The sequence below is a fragment of the Leopardus geoffroyi genome, chromosome C2 (assembly GCF_018350155.1).
Source record: "Leopardus geoffroyi isolate Oge1 chromosome C2, O.geoffroyi_Oge1_pat1.0, whole genome shotgun sequence".
Classification (NCBI taxonomy): Eukaryota; Metazoa; Chordata; class Mammalia; order Carnivora; family Felidae; genus Leopardus; species Leopardus geoffroyi.
This window is the reverse complement of record NC_059333.1, coordinates 136,436,723-136,459,385: the sequence shown is the minus strand read 5'-3', so window position 1 is coordinate 136,459,385 and position 22,663 is coordinate 136,436,723. Positions and strand designations below refer to the sequence as shown.

General features: G+C 39.8%; 1 protein-coding gene across 1 annotated transcript in view; it reads right to left on the bottom strand.

Annotated features, from left to right (window-relative positions):
* The window catches only part of KCNH8 (potassium voltage-gated channel subfamily H member 8), a 292,155-nt gene that overhangs the window by 190,857 nt on the left and 78,635 nt on the right, over positions 1-22,663 (bottom strand). The window contains exon 5 of the mRNA XM_045501006.1: positions 13,192-13,323. Within this exon, the coding sequence (XP_045356962.1) occupies positions 13,192-13,323 (132 nt within the window). The remainder of the gene's footprint in view (positions 1-13,191; positions 13,324-22,663) is intronic.

Genomic DNA, 22,663 nt, shown 5'->3' with positions numbered 1-22,663 from the left:
CAAAAAATTAAAAATAGACCTACCCTATGACCCAGCAATAGCACTGCTAGGAATTTACCCAAGGGATGCAGGAGTACTGATGCATAGGGGCACTTGTACCCTAATGTTTATAGCAGCACTCTCAACAATAGCCAAATTATGGAAAGAGCCTAAATGTCCATCAGCTGATGGATGGATAAAGAAATTGTGGTTTATATGCACAATGGAGTACTACGTGGCAATGAGAAAGAATGAAATATGGCCCTTTGTAGCAACGTGGATGGAACTGGAGAGTGTGATGCTAAGTGAAATAAGCCATACAGAGAAAGACAGATACCATATGGTTTCACTCTTATGTGGATCCTGAGAAACTTAACAGGATCCCATGGGGGAGGGGAAGGAAAAAAAAAAGGGAGGTTAGAGTAGGGGAGAGCCAAAGCATAAGAGGCTCTTAAAAACTGAGAACAAACTGAGGGTTGATGGGGGGTGGGAGGGAGGGGAGGGTGGGTGATGGGTATTGAGGAGGGCACATTTTGGGATGAGCACTGGGTGTTGTATGGAAACCAATTTGACAATAAATTTCATATATTGAAAAAATAAATAAATGAGTGTGAGATTGTGACTAGGAATTCTTATGAAAAATGTTGTTTTTCTATTTTCATGTTCTACCCAGATCCAAGGTTTAAACAAACAAGTCTTCTTCTTTGAGGTCTTTCACCATGCCACCATCCCAGGTGATAATGTCAATTTCATCTTTTGGTTGTCCTAGATTTATGGTGGTATCTGCAATCTGACCTTCCACTGTGCTCAGGACCTAGGCTTTGTCTCTTTTCTCTCGCCAGCTCTAACGCACCGTATTGGTTCATTTCTTCCTTTTGTTCCTCAAATCTAATTCTTTCTCTTACAATATCACCAGCACAGCCATATTGTAATTTTTTTTCTTTAATGCAGCGATTTTAGGTATTCTGTATTAGGGTTTCCTTTCTGCACTTCTAGTTCATCAATGTTTCTTAATTTTACAGTAGATTTTTTTTTATAATCATAAGAACTCAACCACCCACCACAATGGGTGGATTGTTTTCATTTCAAAAATATGTGGAAGATACACTATTTCATCTTAATGGTTTAACTCTACAAGAGAAAGTTGAGGTCTTCAGTTATCTATTTGTTATAAAAATAATAATTCCTTCCTCAACAGAAGGTGTGGAAAATACATCTGGTTTGCTTGTGACTACCGCCTTCTATTCTCCTATTCACTATGGCCTTGGCAGAGTTCAATAACTGATTATAGCATCCTTCCCCTGTGAGACAAGCTGTTAAACAAGTTGTTAAATAGTTTGTAATTTCAGCAATCTATCATTTAGGTCTTGCAGAAATTCTATTGCAAGGTGAAATACAGCTGGAATTCCATTTGGCCTCCATCATTTAATTACTTCTCTCAGCTCACACTATGGCACCTTAACATGTTAGAGAGTAGGTACTTGAAAAATAACCCCAAATCATGATACTCAAGCATTCTAATGGTTACTTCTTAATACTGTGCTCCAATGTGACTCAGGGCTCTGTCATATCTCTCCTTTCTGTCCTGGGTATTGCAGTTTCCTTTTGATGCTCCTGAGTATGTTTCTTAGTGATCACATTACTCTAAATCACTTTCTTAAGAGATGGACACTCACAGATGTTTATCTCCTACTGTATTATAATATGTGGACTTTCACATTCCATCTAGTAGTCAAATTTACCCATCTTTTCCCTAAGGCTATATTAATAAATGATATATTTTGTATCAGATATATCTGGAATATCCCATTTCTCATTTTTATAAAGGAAATAAAGGAATCACTGATTTTCTTCATTAACCATTAAAAGTTGCTATTTTCCTTTTCAATACCTTTACTGTCTCTGCCCTTTTCTGCTACTTTATTTTACCCTGTCATCTATGACCTCCCATATGCTTAAAAAAAATCCCCATTCACCCCCTAAATCTCAGGTTTTTGCTGGAGTTCCCCTAGCTCAAAAACTCTTTCAATAAATACATTTAAAAAATTATTCTAACCTGATTCCAAAGAGCCACAAGTTCATTTTTAATGAATGCCATGCATTCTTTCATGTATTTGTTACACCCTAACCTAAATTCTAGTGAAATTCACTCAAAAGTGAATCAGACGTGGTCTCTGCCTTCACACAGCTCATCGTCTAGAAGGGGAAAAGCAACATATGAAAAGACAAAGGCATAAACTAATGTGCTCGTAAGCACCATTTATAACTTCCAAAGTTTCTCATCAATATAATCCGTCATTTCAGCAACTTTCTAGTTAATATATATTCATCTCACCTCCCTTCTTGCATCAACGTTAATACGAATGTCTGCTATGAAGTGCTAATACTTAGGCAAAAAATTTGATTCTCCACATCGAGTCCGTACATATTTTTCTCAAGAGCTGAAAGATGTATTTTTAAAGTAGATTAAACAAAATTGAGTTACCATATAATTTCAAGAAATTGAGGCAATTATATGAACATTTCAGTAGACATTCATCTAGGGAAACTTCTATGTTGTCTCTAAGCCAAATCAATCCCCGTAAAATGTGTCAAATAAATACGTTCAAAGCCTTATGGAATGCGGGGGAAGCCCGGGGTGGAGACAAAAAGGATTGCCCAGTGGGGTTCTCAGACATCCTCCCTGTCTGCAAACAAGCTGGCTGGGATGGACAGCCGATTTTCACTGAGGTGAGAGGCAGAAACTAACCTCAAACCCGCTGAAACTGGGGATCCAGTCTCTCCTCTTCAGGGCACCCAATGTTTCTCAGCACTTCTCTGAAAAGCTGACACCTAAGCTCTTGGCACTCAACAGCCTGTTCTTTCTCACACTTGGCAAAGCCATCACCACACTAACCTATATAAAAAGAAATGCAAAAATGCAAAATGGGAAACCACGCCCACACCGCCACCCGCTGAAGCACAAACCCACAGGGTCCTGCCTGTCCTAAGTTCGCCTCCTCATCAGATGCTGACGTCAGAGACACAGGTACTTGCACACCTTTCTGTGCATGGTTTCCAGCCTGTCCCAAATAATTGTACCACATCATTCATGACAGTGTCGTGACAGTGTCATGACAGCTATAATTCCTGAATAGGGAACTTTCCCTATTACCAACATCCAGGTGAATTCTGTGGGATATAGAGAATATGGCTAAGAATATAGATATCCAACCAGGAGGTCAAGTCATATGGCTTTTTAAATTCTCAGCCTGAATTTGTTAATCTTCTTTTTTTTTTTTTAATTTTTTTTTTAACGTTTATTTATTTTTGAGACAGAGAGAGACAGAGCATGAACAGGGGAGGGGCAGAGAGAGAGGGAGCCACAGAATCTGAAACAGGCTCCAGGCTCTGAGCGGTCAGCACAGAGCCTGACGCGGGGCTCGAACTCACGGACCGTGAGATCATGACCTGAGCCGAAGTCGGACGCTTAACCGACCGAGCCACCCAGGCGCCCCTGTTAATCTTCTTAATACGTATTTGTCTAGTATTTCAATTAGTGGATCATTCAATGCAAAAAGCTTTTAGGTGTTAAATGCATCCCCCCAAGATGGTTAAAATCATGCCTCCATTCTTGAAGTAATAAAACTCTAAACACCTTTTATCAAAATCAGACTAATAAGATATTAATTTCATAAAGATTTGTGCAAGGATGACAAGCTACTGACCGATAGAAAAAAATTCCGTCCACAGGTATGTTTTAATTGGCTGCAGAATACTTAAAGGTTTTCTTTAAATGGAATGACTTGGTGAAGCATATCATGTGTATTATGCTTCAGTCTCCACCATGGTCTATCACAGGATTTCACTCATCCTATTATCCATGGTCTCTAAAGGCAACTTACTTTATAAATCCCAGCTTTCACTATTTGCCTTTAGAAGATTATTTAAAAAAAGGATGATAATGAGAATGTATACAAAACCCCAGGTTATTTTTTTCTTTTAATATAGATAATATGATAAAACATAGATGAGATTAAGATTCTTCAATCACTTTAAGCATCTGCCTGGGCTCTTCATTCCTATTCCATCACACAGTTGACAAAGAGTTGGTGTAGATCTCATGGATGGCAGAAATCTATGTCCTCAGAAAAAGTATCAATTTTTACAATAGTTCTCTCATTAGACAACTGCTCTCTATTAGAAGTTTTACATATGTTTCTTTCATCATGCAAACAAACAAAATCAGGCAGAATATTTCAGAAAGTGAAGGGAACATTATTACAATGGTCCACATTGAAAATTAAAATATACATGTATACACACATATATTTTTTAAATGACTACAGTTTTTTTTAAAATATTGACCAAATTGAAATTTCCAGAAACTGGAAGACAAATAGAAGAGTCAACAAGAACAGTAAATTAGCCAACAGCAGAGATTCTATTTGAAGTGAGAGGGCCATTCAATTCCAGCAGTAAGAACACATTTTGAGAGGACACCGACTTGGGTAAACACATGTCAAGGCGTCTTTGACTTACGTCAAGCCCAAGAGAGCTAAACAATATTTTCCTCAGAATGTACACCTGAGAGATGCAGCTTTGATAGCTATGATACTGAAAAAGCGAGAATGCAATGTTGTTTCCTCTCTCAGAATAATCAAACTTGCTAAACTGGACATTATTTATACATTCATTTATCCATCCATCCATCCATCCATCCAATACTTCTTGAGAACTTGCTGAGTGTTAGACACTCTCACTATACATGCTGGGGATATGGCCCTAAAGGAGTGAGGCAGAGCCCATTCCCTGAAAAAATGGAGGACAGAACAATTGCAACAGAAACTAGCTTTTGAAAAAGGTTTTTGCAGATCACAGTAAATGCTATGAAGACGATAAACAAGCTGATGGAAGAGAGTGGCTGGAGGCGGCCACCTTCAGGCCAGGTAGTCACAGAAGGACTTTCTAGGAAATGTGTATGACACAAGGCTTCTCAAATTCTGATGTACGGGTGAATCGCCTGAGGATCTTGTTAAAATGCAGATTCTGATTCAGAGGGTGCTGTAGGTGCCTGGGATCCTGCATTTCTCATGAACTCCCAGGTGATGCTGATGGGTCAGGTGCTCGGACCTCACACTGAACAGTAAGGGCTCTAAATAAGAAATGAGAATGGTAAAAAAAAAAAAAAAAATGGGGGCAGGGGCTTTCTGTCTCAATGACAATTACATATAGGGGTTTGGGGAAGGAACTGCCACAAGCCCAGTCTCCCGTCCATCTCATTTCCAAGTTTCTATCGTATGTTTCATAGGAGGCCCCAGGGCGTGGTGGAAAGATACCTGCTCTGAGACCAGGCAGTCCTGGGCTTCAATCCTGTCTCTACCTCCTCACAGCACTGAGGTTCTGGACAGTTCACTTGCTTTCACTGTTTTTAAGTTTCACTCTTCTCCATTCTAATAAGATCCTTGGATAATCTGTCTAGCTTATAGAAAATCATCAATAAATGACAGACACTCTAGATTGGCTGATCCAACCTCACTTCCAAGCCCCCTTTTAAAGGCTATTTCTACTCTAAAGGCGTGAAAACTTTAAAAACCTTGATCTCCCTGCCTTTCTTGCTAGAGATGGCTATGTGAGGGCCATGTGAAAGAGTTACAGTCAATGACATCTTGAGGAAATCCCTGCACATTCCTTCCTGCCCACAAAGGCAAAGCCTCAAAGGGAGAAGCCTTTGCCCTCTTTCTCTATCCTTTCTGTCTCAACAGAGGCTCTAAAGGCTCGTTAGGCATGTTACAACCATGAGGTGACAAGAATGGGAATGAGATGCCTGATTGGCTCAGTTGGAAGAGCAGGTGACTCTTGATCTTGGGGTCACGAGTTCAAGCCCCGTGTTGGGTGCAGAGGTTACTTAAAAGAATAAAACGGAAAAAAGAAAAGAATGAGAATGACAAGCAGTACATTAAGACAGCAGAACAGAAGGGCAAAAAAGAGCCTGGGTGCCTACCAGTATCGCTGTCACCATTCCAAACACGGGCTGCTCAGCTCCAGACCCTTTACAACATGAGAAAATAAAGCCCTTAGTGGCCAGGCTTATGTTGTTAGGTTTTCAGGTTCTTGTAGCTAAATGCAGTTGATATTTAATTGTGTCGTGCAGCTATTCATTAGTTTTATTTATTCAGAAGCCACTTGTTAAGAGGAAAAGGTAGATGCAATATAAAACTTGTCAATGTACTTAATACTGCCACCCTGCGGCAGCCTGCGGAAAGTTAGGCTACCAAGGACGCCATTGCATTTGAATACTTGTTTGTATTACCACCGAAGATAATGTGAGGAGTTTCACATGTCAACCCCTAAATTCTCAAGACAAATTTGAAGTGCCAACTTTTTAGAAATTACAATTAAAATCCTCCAGTTCTGGGATAACTGATGATGTTGTTGCTACATAATGAATAGGCCAGCGTCAACCATCATTTCAAATCAAATCTGGGGCATCCTAGAAGAAATAAACAAAAATAACTGCCTTGGGCCCCATGCCTGGAAAAATAAGGCACATATGATTATAGTCAACTGGTTTGAATGGAAAACCAGATTAGTACAATGAATGAACTGCTGTGAAATGAAATCTGGAAAACTGAGACACATGCAGCTGAGTATAGGGGAAAGGAACTTTTTCTTTCTTTCTTTTTTTTAATGTTTATTTCTTTTTGAGAGAGAGAGACACCACACAATTGGGGGAGGGGCAGAGAGAGAGAGAGAGAGAGAGAGAGAGAATCCAAAGCAGGCTTCAGGCTCTGAGCTGTCAGCACAGAGCCCGATGAGGGGCTCGAACCCACAAACCGTGAGATCACAACCTGAGCTGAAGTCGGACGCTTAACCGACTGAGCCACCTAGGTGTCCCTAGAGGAAAGGAACTTTTAAAAGAAGCTGAAGGTCCTTTGATAAATTAGTTAATCAGCAAGTATGTCCTCTGTGTCTCCTATGTGCAAGGCAGTATAGGTCTTTCAAAGACTCTGAAGCAGTATGCCAACTTCAAGGCCCTTCACAGCTCGGGCAAGACAAGCCAGATGAATGAAGCCAGCAACAAGCACAGAGCGGTCCAAGGGAAGGACCCTCACTATGAGCTCAGGTGATTCAGGTAAACTGATGACAAAGAAAAGGGATGGGATTCTCATGGTGAACAGGAGTGACAAAGATGATCCAAGTGAGGGAAAATCTGAGAACTGGGTGTGGAGAAGAAAGAGGGTGAACTGTATTAGTTGAACGTGAACAGACCAGCTTGGTTTGTCCAGAGCCTTCAAGGTTAGCGTGGAACAGTAGTTGGAAAGTGGGTTGTGGGAGTATTATAAGTTGGTTCTTTAGTAATTCGAGTGTAAGACCTGCTTTCCTAAGAGCACATGTGTTTAGAGTAAAAAGTGGCGGTGCTGCTCCCCTGCTTCCTCACGTGGTCTTTCTTCTGTGCGTTGCACGCCCCTCATGTGTCCCTATGACCAAATCTCCACTTCTTACGAGTTTACCACCAGTCAGACTGGATCAGGACCCACTCTAATGGCTTCATTTCACCTTAACTACCTCTTTAAAGGCCCTATCTTCAAATGCAGGCACATGCTGAGGTGGTGAGGGAAGGGTTTCAACACATGATTTGAGGGGCACACAATTCAGCCCCTACCTGTCCCCAAGCCAGAAACTTGAAATTTATCAGTCTTCCTTTGACGTCACCTTCCTCTGCCAAGTCCTACTTTTCTGTGAACTCTATTTCCATACCATCTAAACTCCTTAGAAAGACGTCATAAAATGTTAACTAACTGAAATTTAAATAAAAACTTGGAAAAAAAAAGAAGACATAATAAAATCTTTAAGAGCTAAGCTCTGCCCATCCATGTAGAGATAAACTTTAACTCCCTGACTTTTATAGTCTACTTCCCAAAAAAGGTCAACTATTTGCTAGTCCATCTCCTGAAATTAACAACCCCTCCTTTCGGTGCATCGAACTCCATTCATCTTTCAAGATTTGCTTCGTTATTAACTTCCCCTTGAAGATCTTGTTGACTCTGCTCCAATTCTTGCTGGCTCCTATCTCTTTCCCTTGTCCAGAAAGAATTTACCATTTCTGCCACTCTACTATCACTCGGTATACCATATCACAAATACTGGATCTATGTCCTTCATAAGATCACAAGCTCTTGGGAGAGGGAAAAAAACTCTAAATAAAAGAATGCATACTCCGGAGTTTGATTATATGAATGTAAATCTTAGTTCTACTAAGCTTTTTTTACTATGTCAATTTATCAAGTTACTTAAATACACTGGTAACTGGGAATAAGAATAATACCTAATTCATATGGTTATAAGAAATACAGGCAGTTTCTGTTAGTATGATATAGAGACTCAATAACAGCTAACTATTAAAATAAAACAGAGAGAATGTGGCAATGGCCACATCTTTTATTGAGTTCATTCCAGATGCTCTGTCCTATGTGATTTGTATGTATTGTTTCTTATAAACCTTGATAAAATTGATTTGTGTATTGGGACTCACAACACGGGACCCGGTGGCCTGACACGCAAACCTACATCAGCCTGCACTTACGGGAAATACCTGTCAAGGAACCCTAACAAACACTAAGCACAATCCTCCAAATCAGCTTTAGCTAGCTTACCTTACACTAAAAAGTAGGACCTTGCTAGCCTCATAAGGAAATCCCCTACCTCCTACGCCATCATGCCCTGTTTCCATGTTGCCTCTTCTAACTCTCTATAAAACTTGCTCAAAATCCCTCGGGAATAGCACTCCACTGTTTGTGAAGCACTGTATACTCTCAATCCGTGGAGTGCTCCCCTTTGAATAAAGGGCATCAAACTCATTACTAAATTGTAATATTTTTGTCATTGGACAATCTGAATCAAATGTAGACATGTTATGATTACCCCATTTTATAGAAGAGAGTACAGTCTGTGACAGGATAAGTCCCTAGTCTATACCAAACATGTGGTAGAACCAGGATTTGAGCTAAAGTATAGATGATCCAAAGCATCCGGTCTCCATTTTGACATCCCCAAACAATAGTTGAAATCTGAAGACAGAGTGGGTACTCACTAAGTATTTGTTGAACTACTTAATCCACTATTAATTCACTTTTAAATTGTATTAAAGTATTACTTACTGAGAGTGAAAGATCAGTAATGCACTCAGTAATATTAGACATGGATAGGAGTTAGTGGTTTACACACTATTTTTAGAATGGAAGTAAAATGTGTCAAAAAAAAAAAAAAGGAGGGTATTGGGTAGTAAAAAACACCAGATTTCTGCTGACGTCCCTTACACCCTCCCTCCCTCCCTTTCCTGCCCTCTCTTCTGCCTCTTCCCCCGGCCCCCCTCACCCCACACACAACCCAGATCACTGGCTGAAAGCTACTGAATGCACAAACAGAACATTGCGTTTTATGCTAATCTCCCATCAATGCTGTTTATTGTATCCCATACCTTGCTAGCCTTTTCAATAAAATATGCTTTACCTCATTTCACAGAAACCCCCAAACAACATAGATATTAATGATTCAAGTAGTTTTTAAAAACAGAAGTGCACATATACCTCTTATAAAGTCCATCATCTGAGCCTGGGTAGGAAATTAACACAAATCTTATTTCTATAAGCCAGTGAGCTTCAGTGATACATTTGTATGAGATGCAATCTTGGGTCAAGTCAGGCTACAATGCTCACTTACAGTTTTCTCGTGCTATGATACAATACTGCTCCGGTTCCACAGTGACATTTTAATGATTTTCAAACACTTATCTCAAAGTTCTAAAAATACCATACGCTAAGATGTGCTTTTCCTACAAGACATGCCATCAACTGGTGAATTTAATGTACTTTCCTCTATGAAGTGCAGGTAAAAAAAAAAAAAAAAAGAAATATATATCTATTTTTTAATGATCATTTTATAGCCATGCTGGCTAACACTAGTTAGTTGGCCTCTATAAAAATACTACATACTTTTGTGGGACATTAATATTAAGGCATTAACAGAAAAAAATGTTAAGTTTTCAGTACCTATTTAGAAATAGTACATAACTTCCTATGAAGTAATAATCACTTGAGGAAGAAGTTATAAAGCTACAAAAAATATAGGGATTTTTTTCAAAATACTTCAAAATTCATAAATCATATTTTGCATTATCTAATTAATGTTAAATGTGTTTCGTTGATATTTTTTGCTTTACACTTTGCAAGAGATAGAAAATGATTGTATATGTTCCCTGAACAAAATTGGTCTATTACTGAACAGAGATGAACAGTTATTTTTTATTTTTTTTATTTTTTATTTTTTTAAATATGAAATTTATTGTCAAATTGGTTTCCATACAACACCCAGTGCTCATCCCAACAGGTGCATATTTATTTAAATGTAAATGTAAAACTCATTTTTAAGATGGGAGTTTGAATTAGTAACATTGTTACTGGTTCCAGAGTATTCAAGTTCATGCCCTCCTCCACCCCCAAATGTCAGGTACAGTCTTTCATATGCAAGCACTTCCGTTAGTGTAACACACTTGGCCTTTCCTGCTCCTTCACTCACTTCTTCCCAGAGGAAGAGGAGGAATTTAATCAGATTGAGTTTGGAAGGACACATAAGTATGCATACGGTGGCCCTTTCCTCTTTAAGAAGCAGCTGTATTTGGGGAGCATCTGTTCTGCTCTGGTCCTCCAAGCTTGAAATTATAACTTGGGGAGCTCTGCCTTTGCCTTTTTATAGCTCTGTTTGTGATCGAGGGGTGACTTTCCCTAAATCTGGAGCTCACAAGAGGAAGCCCACTTGCTGTAGATATACGTCACATTCTCTGTTATCAGTTTTATCAGAAATCAAAGTGATATGCTGATCTCCCACCTGCCTTATTCTTATTTCCTTCTGAGTTGGCCCAGTACTTGGGTGGAAAAAGGAGTGTTTTAATTGAGCTCTTTCAAATCCCAAGTGAGTAAGTATATTTTGCTCCTTTGGTCAATTTCAGTCTTCTAAGATAGGGATGTCTCCCCTATCTACAGACATGACAGGCCTAAGACAAAGGTGACGAGTTAAATTTTATAAAACCATTACACATGATTCTCCTGTTCAAAGCAAGTCAGGTTGATTAAATTACTCCCTTTAAAGCCAAAAAAAAAAAAAAAAAAAAGTAGTCATATATTACTTTTTAGTTTTACACTTCTATCTACACACATATATAAAGGTATATGATATACACACATATATATTTAAGATGTGAATAATAATTTTATTCAAATAATCCCTATTGCGGCATAATAGAAAATATATATTTGGTTTTTACCTCCTGCAACTGGCAAACAACTCTATAACCCTTGGAATCCCTGGGATGATGAGTATCTTTTATATGCTAATGATTGATTGGTGGCTGGGAGTCCCTACATGCTTCCATGGTGAAAGACCCAAAATCAGAGAGTTGGAACTTTCACCCCACCTCTAACCTTCTGGAAGAGGAGAGGGGCTGGAGACTGAGTTAATCACCAATGGCCAGTGATGTAATCAATCATGTCTACAAAATGAAACCTCCATAAAAACTCCTGGACAGTGGGGTGTGGAAAGCTTCTGAGTTGGTAAACACACTGAAGTTCTGGGAGTGTGGCACACCCAGACAGAGCATGGCCGCTCCACCTCCCTCCTCCCCATGCCCTGCCCCATGCATCTCTTCCATTGTGTTCTTCCTGAATTGTATCCTTTGTAACCATATAAATAAAGTGTTTCCCTGAGTGCTGTGAGTTGTTCTAACAAATTATTAAATTTGAAAAGGAGGAATGTCGGGGAATCCCCAACTTTATAGCCAAATTGGACAGACGTGTACAGGTCCCCTGAGCACCCAATATTTGTGACTGGCATCTGAAGTGAGGACAGTCTCGTGGGAATGAGCCCATAAGCGTGTGGAGACAGACACTAACTCTGTAGTCATCGCAGAGCTGAATTAAATGATAGGACACCCAGTTGGTGTCCAGAAAGTTGCAGAACTGGTTCTTGGTGGGGAGAAAACCCACATATTTGGTGTCTCGGTGTTGTGAGCAAATATAGTTCATACTCACCTTCTCTATTCCTATAACACACACAAAAAAAAAACCCTAAAAACAAAATCTATGCATACTGACTCTCACGTTTTCTTTTCTCTTGCTGGACAGGCTTGCTGTAATATCCGAGTAACTTTAATTGTAAGACTGCTCTTTCCTTGTGTATGTAAATATGCCACACTGTTCAGTCATGCAAAGACATAGGAAAATAGTTGTGCATTTGCAAACATTTCAGATGATGGAAGTGGGGGAAGAGGCACCACACCACGATAGTTCTCCATTTGGGTTGTCATTTCAAGAGACTTTTATATGTTTAAAACACTCACATATGTGTTTTAAACGAGTTGAAATAAAAGAGTTCATTCTGAGCAAGTCATAATTCTTGAAATGTCAGATAGTCGGTTCTCATAAAGAACTTCACACATAGGAAGTCCCTTGCAATGACAATTGTTTATTCTCTGGTCACCAAAGTATGTAATCCTACCCCTGTTTAAATGAAATAATATCAACATTTTTTTTCAGTGCCAGTTTTTGTCAGCTTGCACGAATTTTAAGGAATTTCTTAACAACTATAAACCAGAAGGTAAAAGGAAAGCAACATAAAATCGTAGAATCCTTTACAGATCATTGAAAAGCTTGTCTGTGCCTTAAAACAAATCATGATAGTGTTATGTACGACAAGATACAGAAACACATTTGTCTGCAGCAATCCACTCTAGCAACCACTAAACACTGGATTCTTAATTTTGCATGTGAAATTTTCACGTCTAAATTTTGAGCAACTGCACTTTAGATGAAACTGAGAGCAGGATTTTTAATCACATCATTTTAACTTCACTCATTGCTATCGATTAATATTTTTCCCTAATAAAATGATGTGGTGTGACTCTTTATATTCTAAACTGTTTTTCCATCTTTATCTTATTTGCATAGGAATATGAACTTCTGGTTCCTGTCAAATGAGTCTTTATTACAAAGACGAGGATGTAAATTCATGTGAGTCTCTGTGATTTTGGAATAGGCACCAAGCGCTAACTGCTAACAGTTATGAATATTTATCAGTTGCTGTTATTAAAAAGACAATTTTTTTTCCTCCTAGAGATTCTGAGTAAACAATTTCAAAATGTTACTCCATCTGTCAATGTTTTCTGAAAACAGTACCAACCTTCTTTTTTATCTTCTGGAGTAATCTTCACTTTTGTATCTGTTATGTCTTTGAATGAGGCCAGAAAAAGTACCACATCTCCTTTCTCATTCTTTATAGGAACAATATCCAATAGGCACCAAAATGGAGACCCTGCAACAGTAATAAAAATACAAATCAACCACTGCCTCGTGTTTTTTCTATGAAAATCTCAATCATTAGTGGTGCAGTTAATAAAGTCCTTACTGTTTTCTTCTATCCCACACCTCCCCTCCAAAATCTTAAAAATGTCAGTTTTCAGATTCCATAAATGTCTAGCCCATATGCATATCTCTTCATTCCCAAATGAAATGCTTTCTTTGAAAATAAGCCTGTATTTTAAACAAAACCACTTGTCTGTGCTGAGATATTTCTGCTTATGTAATTCAAAATGTATTTCTTTTTTGAACTTGTTGATGTTGAAGCATTCCGCTTTATGAAACACTGCCCCTTCCCACCCCCAACACACACGGGTTGCTAAAATAAAGACCTTTGTTTGGTATGAGATTGCTAGAGGTTTATTTAGTCAATTTAAAAATCAATGATTGTCCACCAGAACAGCTAAAGTTGTTAAAAAAAAAAGATGAAAAATACCAAGTTTGGGGGGAAATGCATAGTCACTTAAACTCTCCTACATTGTTGGCTGGTTGCAAATTAGTATCTATACTGTAAAAATTGTACAACAGCATTAAGATATATTCCCACAATACAAAATTACGCAGCAATGTGAATAAGAGTTATACAATAACTGACAATCAGATGGATGAATATCTCTAACATCATAATGAGCAGAATGCATATATATTAAGTACAAAAACAGGCAAAACTCATCTACAGTGTTAAAAGTCAGGATGGTGGTCTGGGAGATGGTGATTAGAAAGAAGGGGACACAGGTGGGGCACCTGGGTGGCTCAGTAATTTAGGAGTCCGACTTCGGCTCAAGTCATGATCTCATAGTTCGTGAGTTCGAGGTTCGCGAGCTGTGCTGACAGCTCAGAGCCTGGAACCTGCTTCTGTATCTCGCCCTTCAAAAATAAATAAACATTGAAATAGAAAAACTAAAAAAAAAAAGAAGGGGACACAGGTCCTAGAGTTCTGGCATGCTGGTCATGTTCTGCTTTATGATCTTTCTGTTGCTTCCATCGGAGTGTTTAGTTTTTGCAAACCCATCAAACTCCATGTATGCATGTGTATTTTTAAGTAGGTGTATATTACTTCAAAAGCATATTTTAAAAAGCGGTAAGTTCAATTCTATTTTTCCAGCAAAAGAACCCTGAGAAATAATATTAGCAGCTTCAAGTTCAAACCTAAGGCTCATATTTTGAAATGTTTTTATATATATTAAAATATACATTTTAAGAATATATTAAAGTTCTCATACTAGATTTCCTCCTAAAAAAACATTTCTGGGCAAAAAAAAATTGAAAGTGGCAAAAAAGTTATTATGTGCTTAAAAACAAAACTATTAATCTATTCACACATATTTTTTCCATCATTTTTCTTTTGATAAGCAAAAAAATCCCTCAATACTGTGAATTTCCATCTTATATGGGAGTTGATTTCACAGTTGGGTATAAGACAAAAATAACAGTCAGAAATACCCTCGATATTTTAAGTTGTTTGTATATACTGTATTAGATCTCACAGTTTCCAACACAGCTGATGTATCCATCCAGCCATGGAATCTATCACAGATGAAGGAGCTGATACAGGGGCCATCTGACAAAAAGATCACATTTTATTTTAGCTGCTACTGTACTTTTTGAAAAGTGTGGTTGAATACACATGCAATAAACATGAGTACGATGTGCTTCCACTGTATAAAGGATCCATGGAATATGTGCCTGTCCCAATGGATCCTCCTAAATAGCTTCAGCATCATAAATCGGAAGTTCCTCCCTGTCCTTCGGACTCAGATCTATAGTTTCCTTTCATTCGTCTTCCCAAATATCTATGCCACAGCAATTCTATTTCAATACCACATCACCAGGCTCCCGGAGAACGGGATCTAACCATACCTCCAACATTAACTAGCTCCGGACCATGGGGGAGTCAATTAACTTCTCTTCTCCAATTAACTTGGTTCCCTCAATTGTAATATCCTCATATCCTTCACTCCAGTGATGCGTAGAGTAACCCAAACACCATGAGACAATATATCAAACTCTATTGTCTACAACTAATGGGGAAACCTCATCAATGAGCCGTAGTCCTGGCCAAACACTACTATCCCCATTATCCCAGGATGGCTCTTAATTCAATTTTTTTCTATAGCCACCATTTCCAGTTGGGAGCAGTTTGTGCTAATGCTGTAGCTATGGTAGGAACAAAAAGAATCATCAGGGCAAGCTGTCAACCAGACCCTGGACATATTAATAGCGGGGACCTGGGAAAGAATATGAATCTGATAGTCGGATCACATTTTTAAAGCATCTCTGTCACTTGTCTTGCAAAAAACATAACCCAAATCAGAACAGAGGCTATTATTTTTCCCAAAGATACATTTTATCTATGCACTCAGACAAGCCTCATTATTGTCTCCACAGAGCCTTTGCACAGGTGCACCAAAGTATTTTGGAGAGAGGCAAAAACATATCAGGTGAGAGCCAAGCAAAGAGCTGCCAAATGTCAATATTCTCGAATCAGCACAGCAGTCATTTTACATGGTGTTCTGGGAGTGTTGAAAGAGCACTTTGAGATTTATCTTTTAAGTGAGATGTAATCTTTGACATTTTATAAATTCAGTAAAAGTCCATTAACACAGGTCCTTTTAAATTCAGATTTTTGTAATAATTTGGCATGGACTAGGCTGACGTCTGCCTTCCCATTGCATATATGACAAAAAAATGTGTAGAGGCGTGTATCTCAGAGATACAGCAGGTTTGGTTCCAGACCACCCCAAAAAAGTAAACATCACGATAAAGTGGGTTAAATGAATTGTTTTTGATTCCCAGGGCATATACAAGTTATGCTTACGCTATACAGTAGTCTATTAAGTGTGCAATAGCACGGTGTTTAAAAATGCAAAGTACACGCTTCAATTAAAAATACTTAATTTCTTTCAAATACGCTAACCATCATCTGAAGGCTCAATGAGTTGTAATCCTTTTGCTGGAGGGTATTTGCCTTGATGTTGATGGCTGCTGACTGCTCAAGGGAGGGTGGTTGCTGAAAGCTGGAGTGGCTGTGGCAATTTCTTAAAAAAAGAAAACAATCGGTTTGCCATATCAATTGAGTCTTCCTTTCTTGAATGATTTCTCTGTAGCACATGATGCTGTTTGATAGCACTTTACCTGCAGAACTTCTTTCAAAATTGGAGTCAATCCCCTCAAGCCCTACTACTGCTCTATCAACTAAGTTTATGTGATACTCTGAATCTTTTGTCGTTATTTCAGCAATATTCCCAGCATCTGCACCAGGAGTAGATTCATCTCAAGAAACACTTTCTTTGCTCATCCTAAGAAGCAAGTCCTCATCTGTTCAAGTTTTATCATGAGATTGCAGCCATTCAGTCACAGCTTCAGGCTCCACTTGTAATTCTAATTCTCTAGCTATTTCCACCATATATCTGCAGTGACTTCCCCACTGAAGTCTGGAACCCATCAAAGGCATCCATGAAAATTGGAATCAACTTCTTCCAAACTCTTGTTAATAGCGATATTTTGGGGGTACCTGAGTGGCTCAGTCAGGCATCCGACTTCAGTTCAGGTCATGATCCCACAGCTCGTGAGTTCAAGCCCCACATCGGGCTCTGTGCTGACAGCTCGGAGCCTGGAGCCTGCTTCGAACCCTGTGTCTCCCTCTCTGTCTACCCCTTCCCCACTTGCACTCTCTCTCTCTCTCAAAGATAAATAAACATTAAAAACACGTATTAAAATAGTGATGTTTTGACCTCTTCCACGAAACACAAATGTTCTTAAAGGCATCTAGAATGGTGAATTCTTTCCAGGAGGTTTTCAATTTACTTTTTCCAGGTGCATCAGAAGAATCACTATCTATGGCAGCTACAGCTTTATAAAATGGGTTTCTTAAATAATAAGACTTAAGTCAAAATTACTCCTTAATACATGGGCTGCAGAATGGACATTGTGTTAGCAGGCATGAAAACTACATTAATCTCATTGTACATTTCCATCAGAGTTCTTAGATGAACAGCTGCATCACTAATGACCAGTAATATTTTGAAAGGAATCCTTTTTCTAGAAGTACCAACCGTGGGTTTAAAATTAAAACAGATTATAAACATCGGTTGTAAACAGATGTGCTATCATCCAGGCTTTGTGGTTCCATGTACACAGCACAGGCAGAGTAGACCTAGCATAATTCTCAAGAGCCCTAGGATTTTTGAAATGGTCGATGAGCACTGGTTTCAACTAAAAGTCACCTGCTACATTAACCCCTAACAAGAGAGTCAGTCTATCTTTTGAAGCTCTGAAACCAGTCATTGACCTTTCCTCGCCAGCTATGAAAATCCTAGATGGCACCTTTTTCCAATGGAAGGCTGTGTCACCTACGTTGAACATGTGTCATTTAGTGGAGCCACCTTCATCTTCTGGGTCACTTGTTGCAGCTTCTCCATCAGCACATGCTTCTTCACCTTGCTGCCTTCTGTTATGGAGGAGGCTTCTTTCCTTAAGCCTCATGAACCAATCTCCGCTGGCTTCAAACTCTTCTGCGGTTTCCTCACCTCTCAGCGTTCATAGACTTGAAGAGAGTTAGGGTCTTGCTCTTGTTTAGATTTTGGCTTAAGGGAATGCTGTGGTTGCTTTGATCTTCTATTGAGACCACTCGAACTTTCTCCATATCAGCAATGAGGCTGTTTCTCTTTCTCATGATTCTTGTGTTCACTGGAGCAGAATTTTCTTCAAGAACCTCTGTGCATTCCCAACTTGGCTATTTGGCACAAGAACCCTAGCTTTTGGCCTGTTTTGACTTTCAACATGCCCTCCTCACTCGGCTTAACCATTTCTAGCTTTTGATTGAAAGTGAGAGATGTGCAACTCTTCCTTTCACATGAACACTTGGAGGCCACTGCAGGGTTATTAATTGGCCTGATTTCAATATTGCTGTGTCTCAGGGAATAGTGGGGCCCAAGGAATGAGAGAGAGATGGGGAAGAGCCCGTTGGTAGAGCAGTCAAAACACACACATTTATTGATTTAAGTTGGCTGTCTTCTATGGGCACAGTTGGTGGTGCCCCCAAACAATTACAATAGTAATAACAAAGCTCACTGATCACAGATCTCCATAACAACTATGATAATAATGAAAAAGTCAGAAATAGCAAGAGAATTACCAAAATGTGACACACACACACACCAAGTGAGCAAATGTTGGGAAAACAGCTCCAATAGACTTGCTCTATGCAGGGTTGCTACAAACCTTCAGTTTGTGAAAAACACAGCACAATATAGTAAAGCACGATAAAAGGAGGTATGCCAATATGAGGGAAACAGTATAAGGGAGATATAGGCCTATTTCCTTCCTCCTTCCCTTCCCTTCTTCCTTTCTTCTTTCAATTGCTCTTTCAGATTGATCCACACTGATTGCCTTATAAATATGATGTTAGCTGGGGCGCCTGGGTGGCTCAGTTGATCAAGCATCTGACTTTGGCTCAGGTCACCATCTCATGGTTTGTGAGTTCGAGCCCCACAACGGGCTCTCTGCTGTCAACACAGAGCCTGCTTCAGATCCTCTGTCCCCCCCCCCCCTCTACCCATGACCTGCTCGCACGCTCTCTCTCTCTCTCTCTCTCTCTCTCAAAAATAAATACTTAAATAAATGAAGAAGAAGCATGGGAGGAGGAACTATAAAAAAAAAATGACGTTAGCCACACCTAACATTAGAAAGCAAAACATTTTCCACTTGCTTCTTCCACAAAAAGAGGACAGATGCAAAGCCTTGCCAAGCAAATTCAAAGCAAGACCCCCTCACACTTAATTTGCTCACTTATCCATCCTTTCCCTGCTTTCCTAAATGTCTCTACCAGGACCTCTGTCCTAGCTCTGTGTCAAAATCTCTATCCTTGCATGACTATCATAATTCAAAGCTATTCCCCAAGGTTGGCCTCTTCCTCTTTTACCCATGGGCACAGTAATGATTGTGCAACATCTTTCAGTCAGCAGTAAGTCAGGCCCGGTGCAATAAATCTCTCTTAGGGTTAAGGTGGGAGGCAGCACACCCTTCAGCCTAAAACCCAGAGATGTGAAGGATTCTTAAAAACAGGTTAGAGGGCAGAAATCTTATGTCAATTTTAAGTTCTTCTGTGTATAGCAGCAGTAATTATCATGTGGGTTGGTGAGTGTTACAACAGATGAGGCTCTGCCAGGATTTAAGTTAATAACACCTTTGACTTCCATGGATAAATACAATTCATGGGGAGAAAAGAGGGTTTATACCCTATATGGTAAAATGTATTTTTGGAATTGCATAAATAATTACACAGAGCTTAATTCCGGTGGAATGTCCCATGTCTCCCATTTTGGCACTTCCTTTTTCTCAGTTGGGAAACAAGTGTATTGGAGAATTTGACTTGCTAGTATTTACAATTTTAAGAAGACTGATGTGTTTTCTACACAGCCCCCAAGGATTCTACTTGGCAAGAAGTAAAAACGAATGATAAGGTTCCGGTATGAATTCAAGGCTCAATAACTTAATAAAAGGAGGTACAGATATAAAGCAAATTGAGTTCTGAGTTGTTCCCTTCTCTGTAATGTCTATGCTGTCATGATGAGCTTACAAATTGCCTTTCCCCATGGAAGTCAGTAGCAGAAAGTGGGATGTGGACCCTCTGCATATCCTCACGTTTCTTAAGTAAGATGTTGCTTGGATTTCAACGAGAAATATGTGTGATGTTTAGCTTTTAAAATTATTACTACAATCCTATAATATCCTAAGTGTTAACAGCATCAATGTCATGTGACTGAAACATTTTCAGGTGCTCTTCATATTGCACATCAACTTTGTTGAGCCTTATTCCTAACAACCATTGTCTCAGTGCTACGTACTCGATGATGGGGTGACAGGTTTGACACTTTTTTTAGAAATTAGTCCATGGGGTGAAAGACCTAAATATGAATCTGGAAACCATCGAAATCCTAGAGGAGAACACAGGAAGCAACTTCTTTGACGTTCGCCGCAGCACCTTCTTACTAGACACATCGCCATAGGCAAGGGAAACTAAAGCAAAAATGAACTATTGGGGCTTCATCAAGCTAAAAATCTTCTGGGGTGCCTGGGTGGTTCAGTTGGTTAAGCATCCAACTTCGGCTCAGGTCATGATCTCATGGTTTGTGAGTTCAAGCTGTGCACTTGAGGCACCTGGCTGGCTCAGTTGGTGGAGCATGTGACTTTTGATCTCAAGAGTCATGAGTTCAATGACCACTTTGGGCATAGAGATTGCTTAAAAATAAATAAATAAGGGGCACCTGGGTGGCTCAGTCAGTTAAGCATCTGACTTCGGCTCAGGTCATGATCTTGTAGTTCATGAGTTCAAGCCCCATGTCAGGTTCTGTGCTGACAGCTCAGAGCCTGGAGCCTGCTTCGGATTCTGTGTCTCCCTCTCTCTCTGCCCCTCCCCAACCTGTGCTCTGTCTCTCAAAAAATAAATAAATGTTTTTTTAAAAAGACAAAAATCTTCTGCACAGTGAAGGAAACAATCAACAAAAGTAAAAGGCAACTGGTGGAATAGGAGAAGATATATTTCCAAATGACATATCTGATAAAAGGTTAGTATCCAAAATCTATAAAGAACTTATCAACCTCAACATCCAAAAAAACAAATACCCAATTAAGAAATGAGCAGAGTACACAAACAGACACTTTTCCAAAGAAGACATACAGGGGCACCTGGGTGGCTCAGTCGGTTAGATGTCTGACTTCAGCTCAGGTCTGATCTCACAGTCTGTGAGCTCGAGCCTTGCGTCGGGCTCTGTGCTGACAGCTCAGAGCCTGGAGCCTGCTTCAGATTCTGTGTCTCCCTCTCTCTCTGCCCCTCCCCCACTCTCACTCTGTCTCTCTCTCTCTCTCTCAAAAATAAACATTAAAAAAAGGGGGGGGGGACCCAGGTGGCTCAGTCGGTTAAGCATCCGACTTCGGCTCAGGTCATGATCTCACGGCTGGTGGGTTCAAGCCCCGCATCAGGTTCTGAGCTGACAGCTTGGAGTCTGGAGCCCGCTTTGGATTCTGTGTCTCCCTTTCCCTCTGCCCCTCCCCCATTCATGCTCTGTCTCTCTCTGTCTCTCAAAAACTGAATAGAAAGTTAAAAAAAAAATTAAAAAAAAAAAAGAAGACGTACAGATGGTTAACAGACACATGAAAAGATGCTCAACATCGCTCATCACCAGGGAAATACTGATCAAAACCACGACGAGATACCACCTCCTACCTGTCAGAATGGCTAAAATTAACAACACAGGAAACAACAGGTGTCGGCGAGGATGCAGAGAAAGGGGGACCCTCTTGCACTGTTGGTGGGAATGCAAACTGGAGCAGCCACTCTGGAGAACAGTATGCAGGTTCCTCAAAACAATAAAAATAGAACTACCCTACAATCCAGCTATTGCACTACTAGGTACTTACCCAAAGGATACAAAAATACAGATTCAAAGCGGTGCATGCACCAATGTTTATAGCAGCAGCAGCAGCAATAGCCAAACTATGGAGACAGCCCAAATGTCCACTGACTGATGAATGGATAAAGGTGTGGTATACACACACACACACACACACACACACACACACTGGAATATTACTCAGCCATCAAAAAGAATAAAAGCTTCCCATTTGCAACAATGTGTATAGAGTGAGAATGCCAAATGAAGTAAGTCAATCAGAAAGACAAATACCATATGATTTCACTCATATGTGGAATTTAAGAAACAGAAGAGATGAACATATGGGAGGAGGAAAAAAGAGGAGAGAGAGAAGCAAACCAAAAGAGACTCTTAATGATGGAGAAAAACCGAGAGTTGATGGAGGGAGGTGGGTGAGGGATGGGCTGGATGGGTGATGGGTATTAAGGGAGGCTGGGGCACCTAGATGGCTCAGTTGGTTGAGTGTCTGACTTCGACTCAGGTCATGATCTCGCAGCTCGTGAGTTCGAGCCCCATGTCAGGCTCTGTGCTGACTGAGCCTGGAGGCTGCGGTGGATTCTGTGTCTCCCTCTCTCTCTGCCCCTCCCCCGATTATGCTCTGTCTGTCTGTGTGTGTCTCTCTCTCTCTGAAAAATAAATAAAAGCATTACAAAAATTCTCCTTCTCCCTCTCTGTGCCCCTTCCCTCTTCAAAAAAATAAATAAAATTTTTTTTAGAAAAGGAGGGCATTTGTTGCGATGAGCACTGAGTGTTGTATGTAAGTGATGACTCACTGATTTCAACTCCATTAAAAGAAAAGAAAAGAAAAGAAAAGAAAAGAAAAGAAAAGAAGAAAGGAAGAAAGAAATTAGTCCAGGGGGT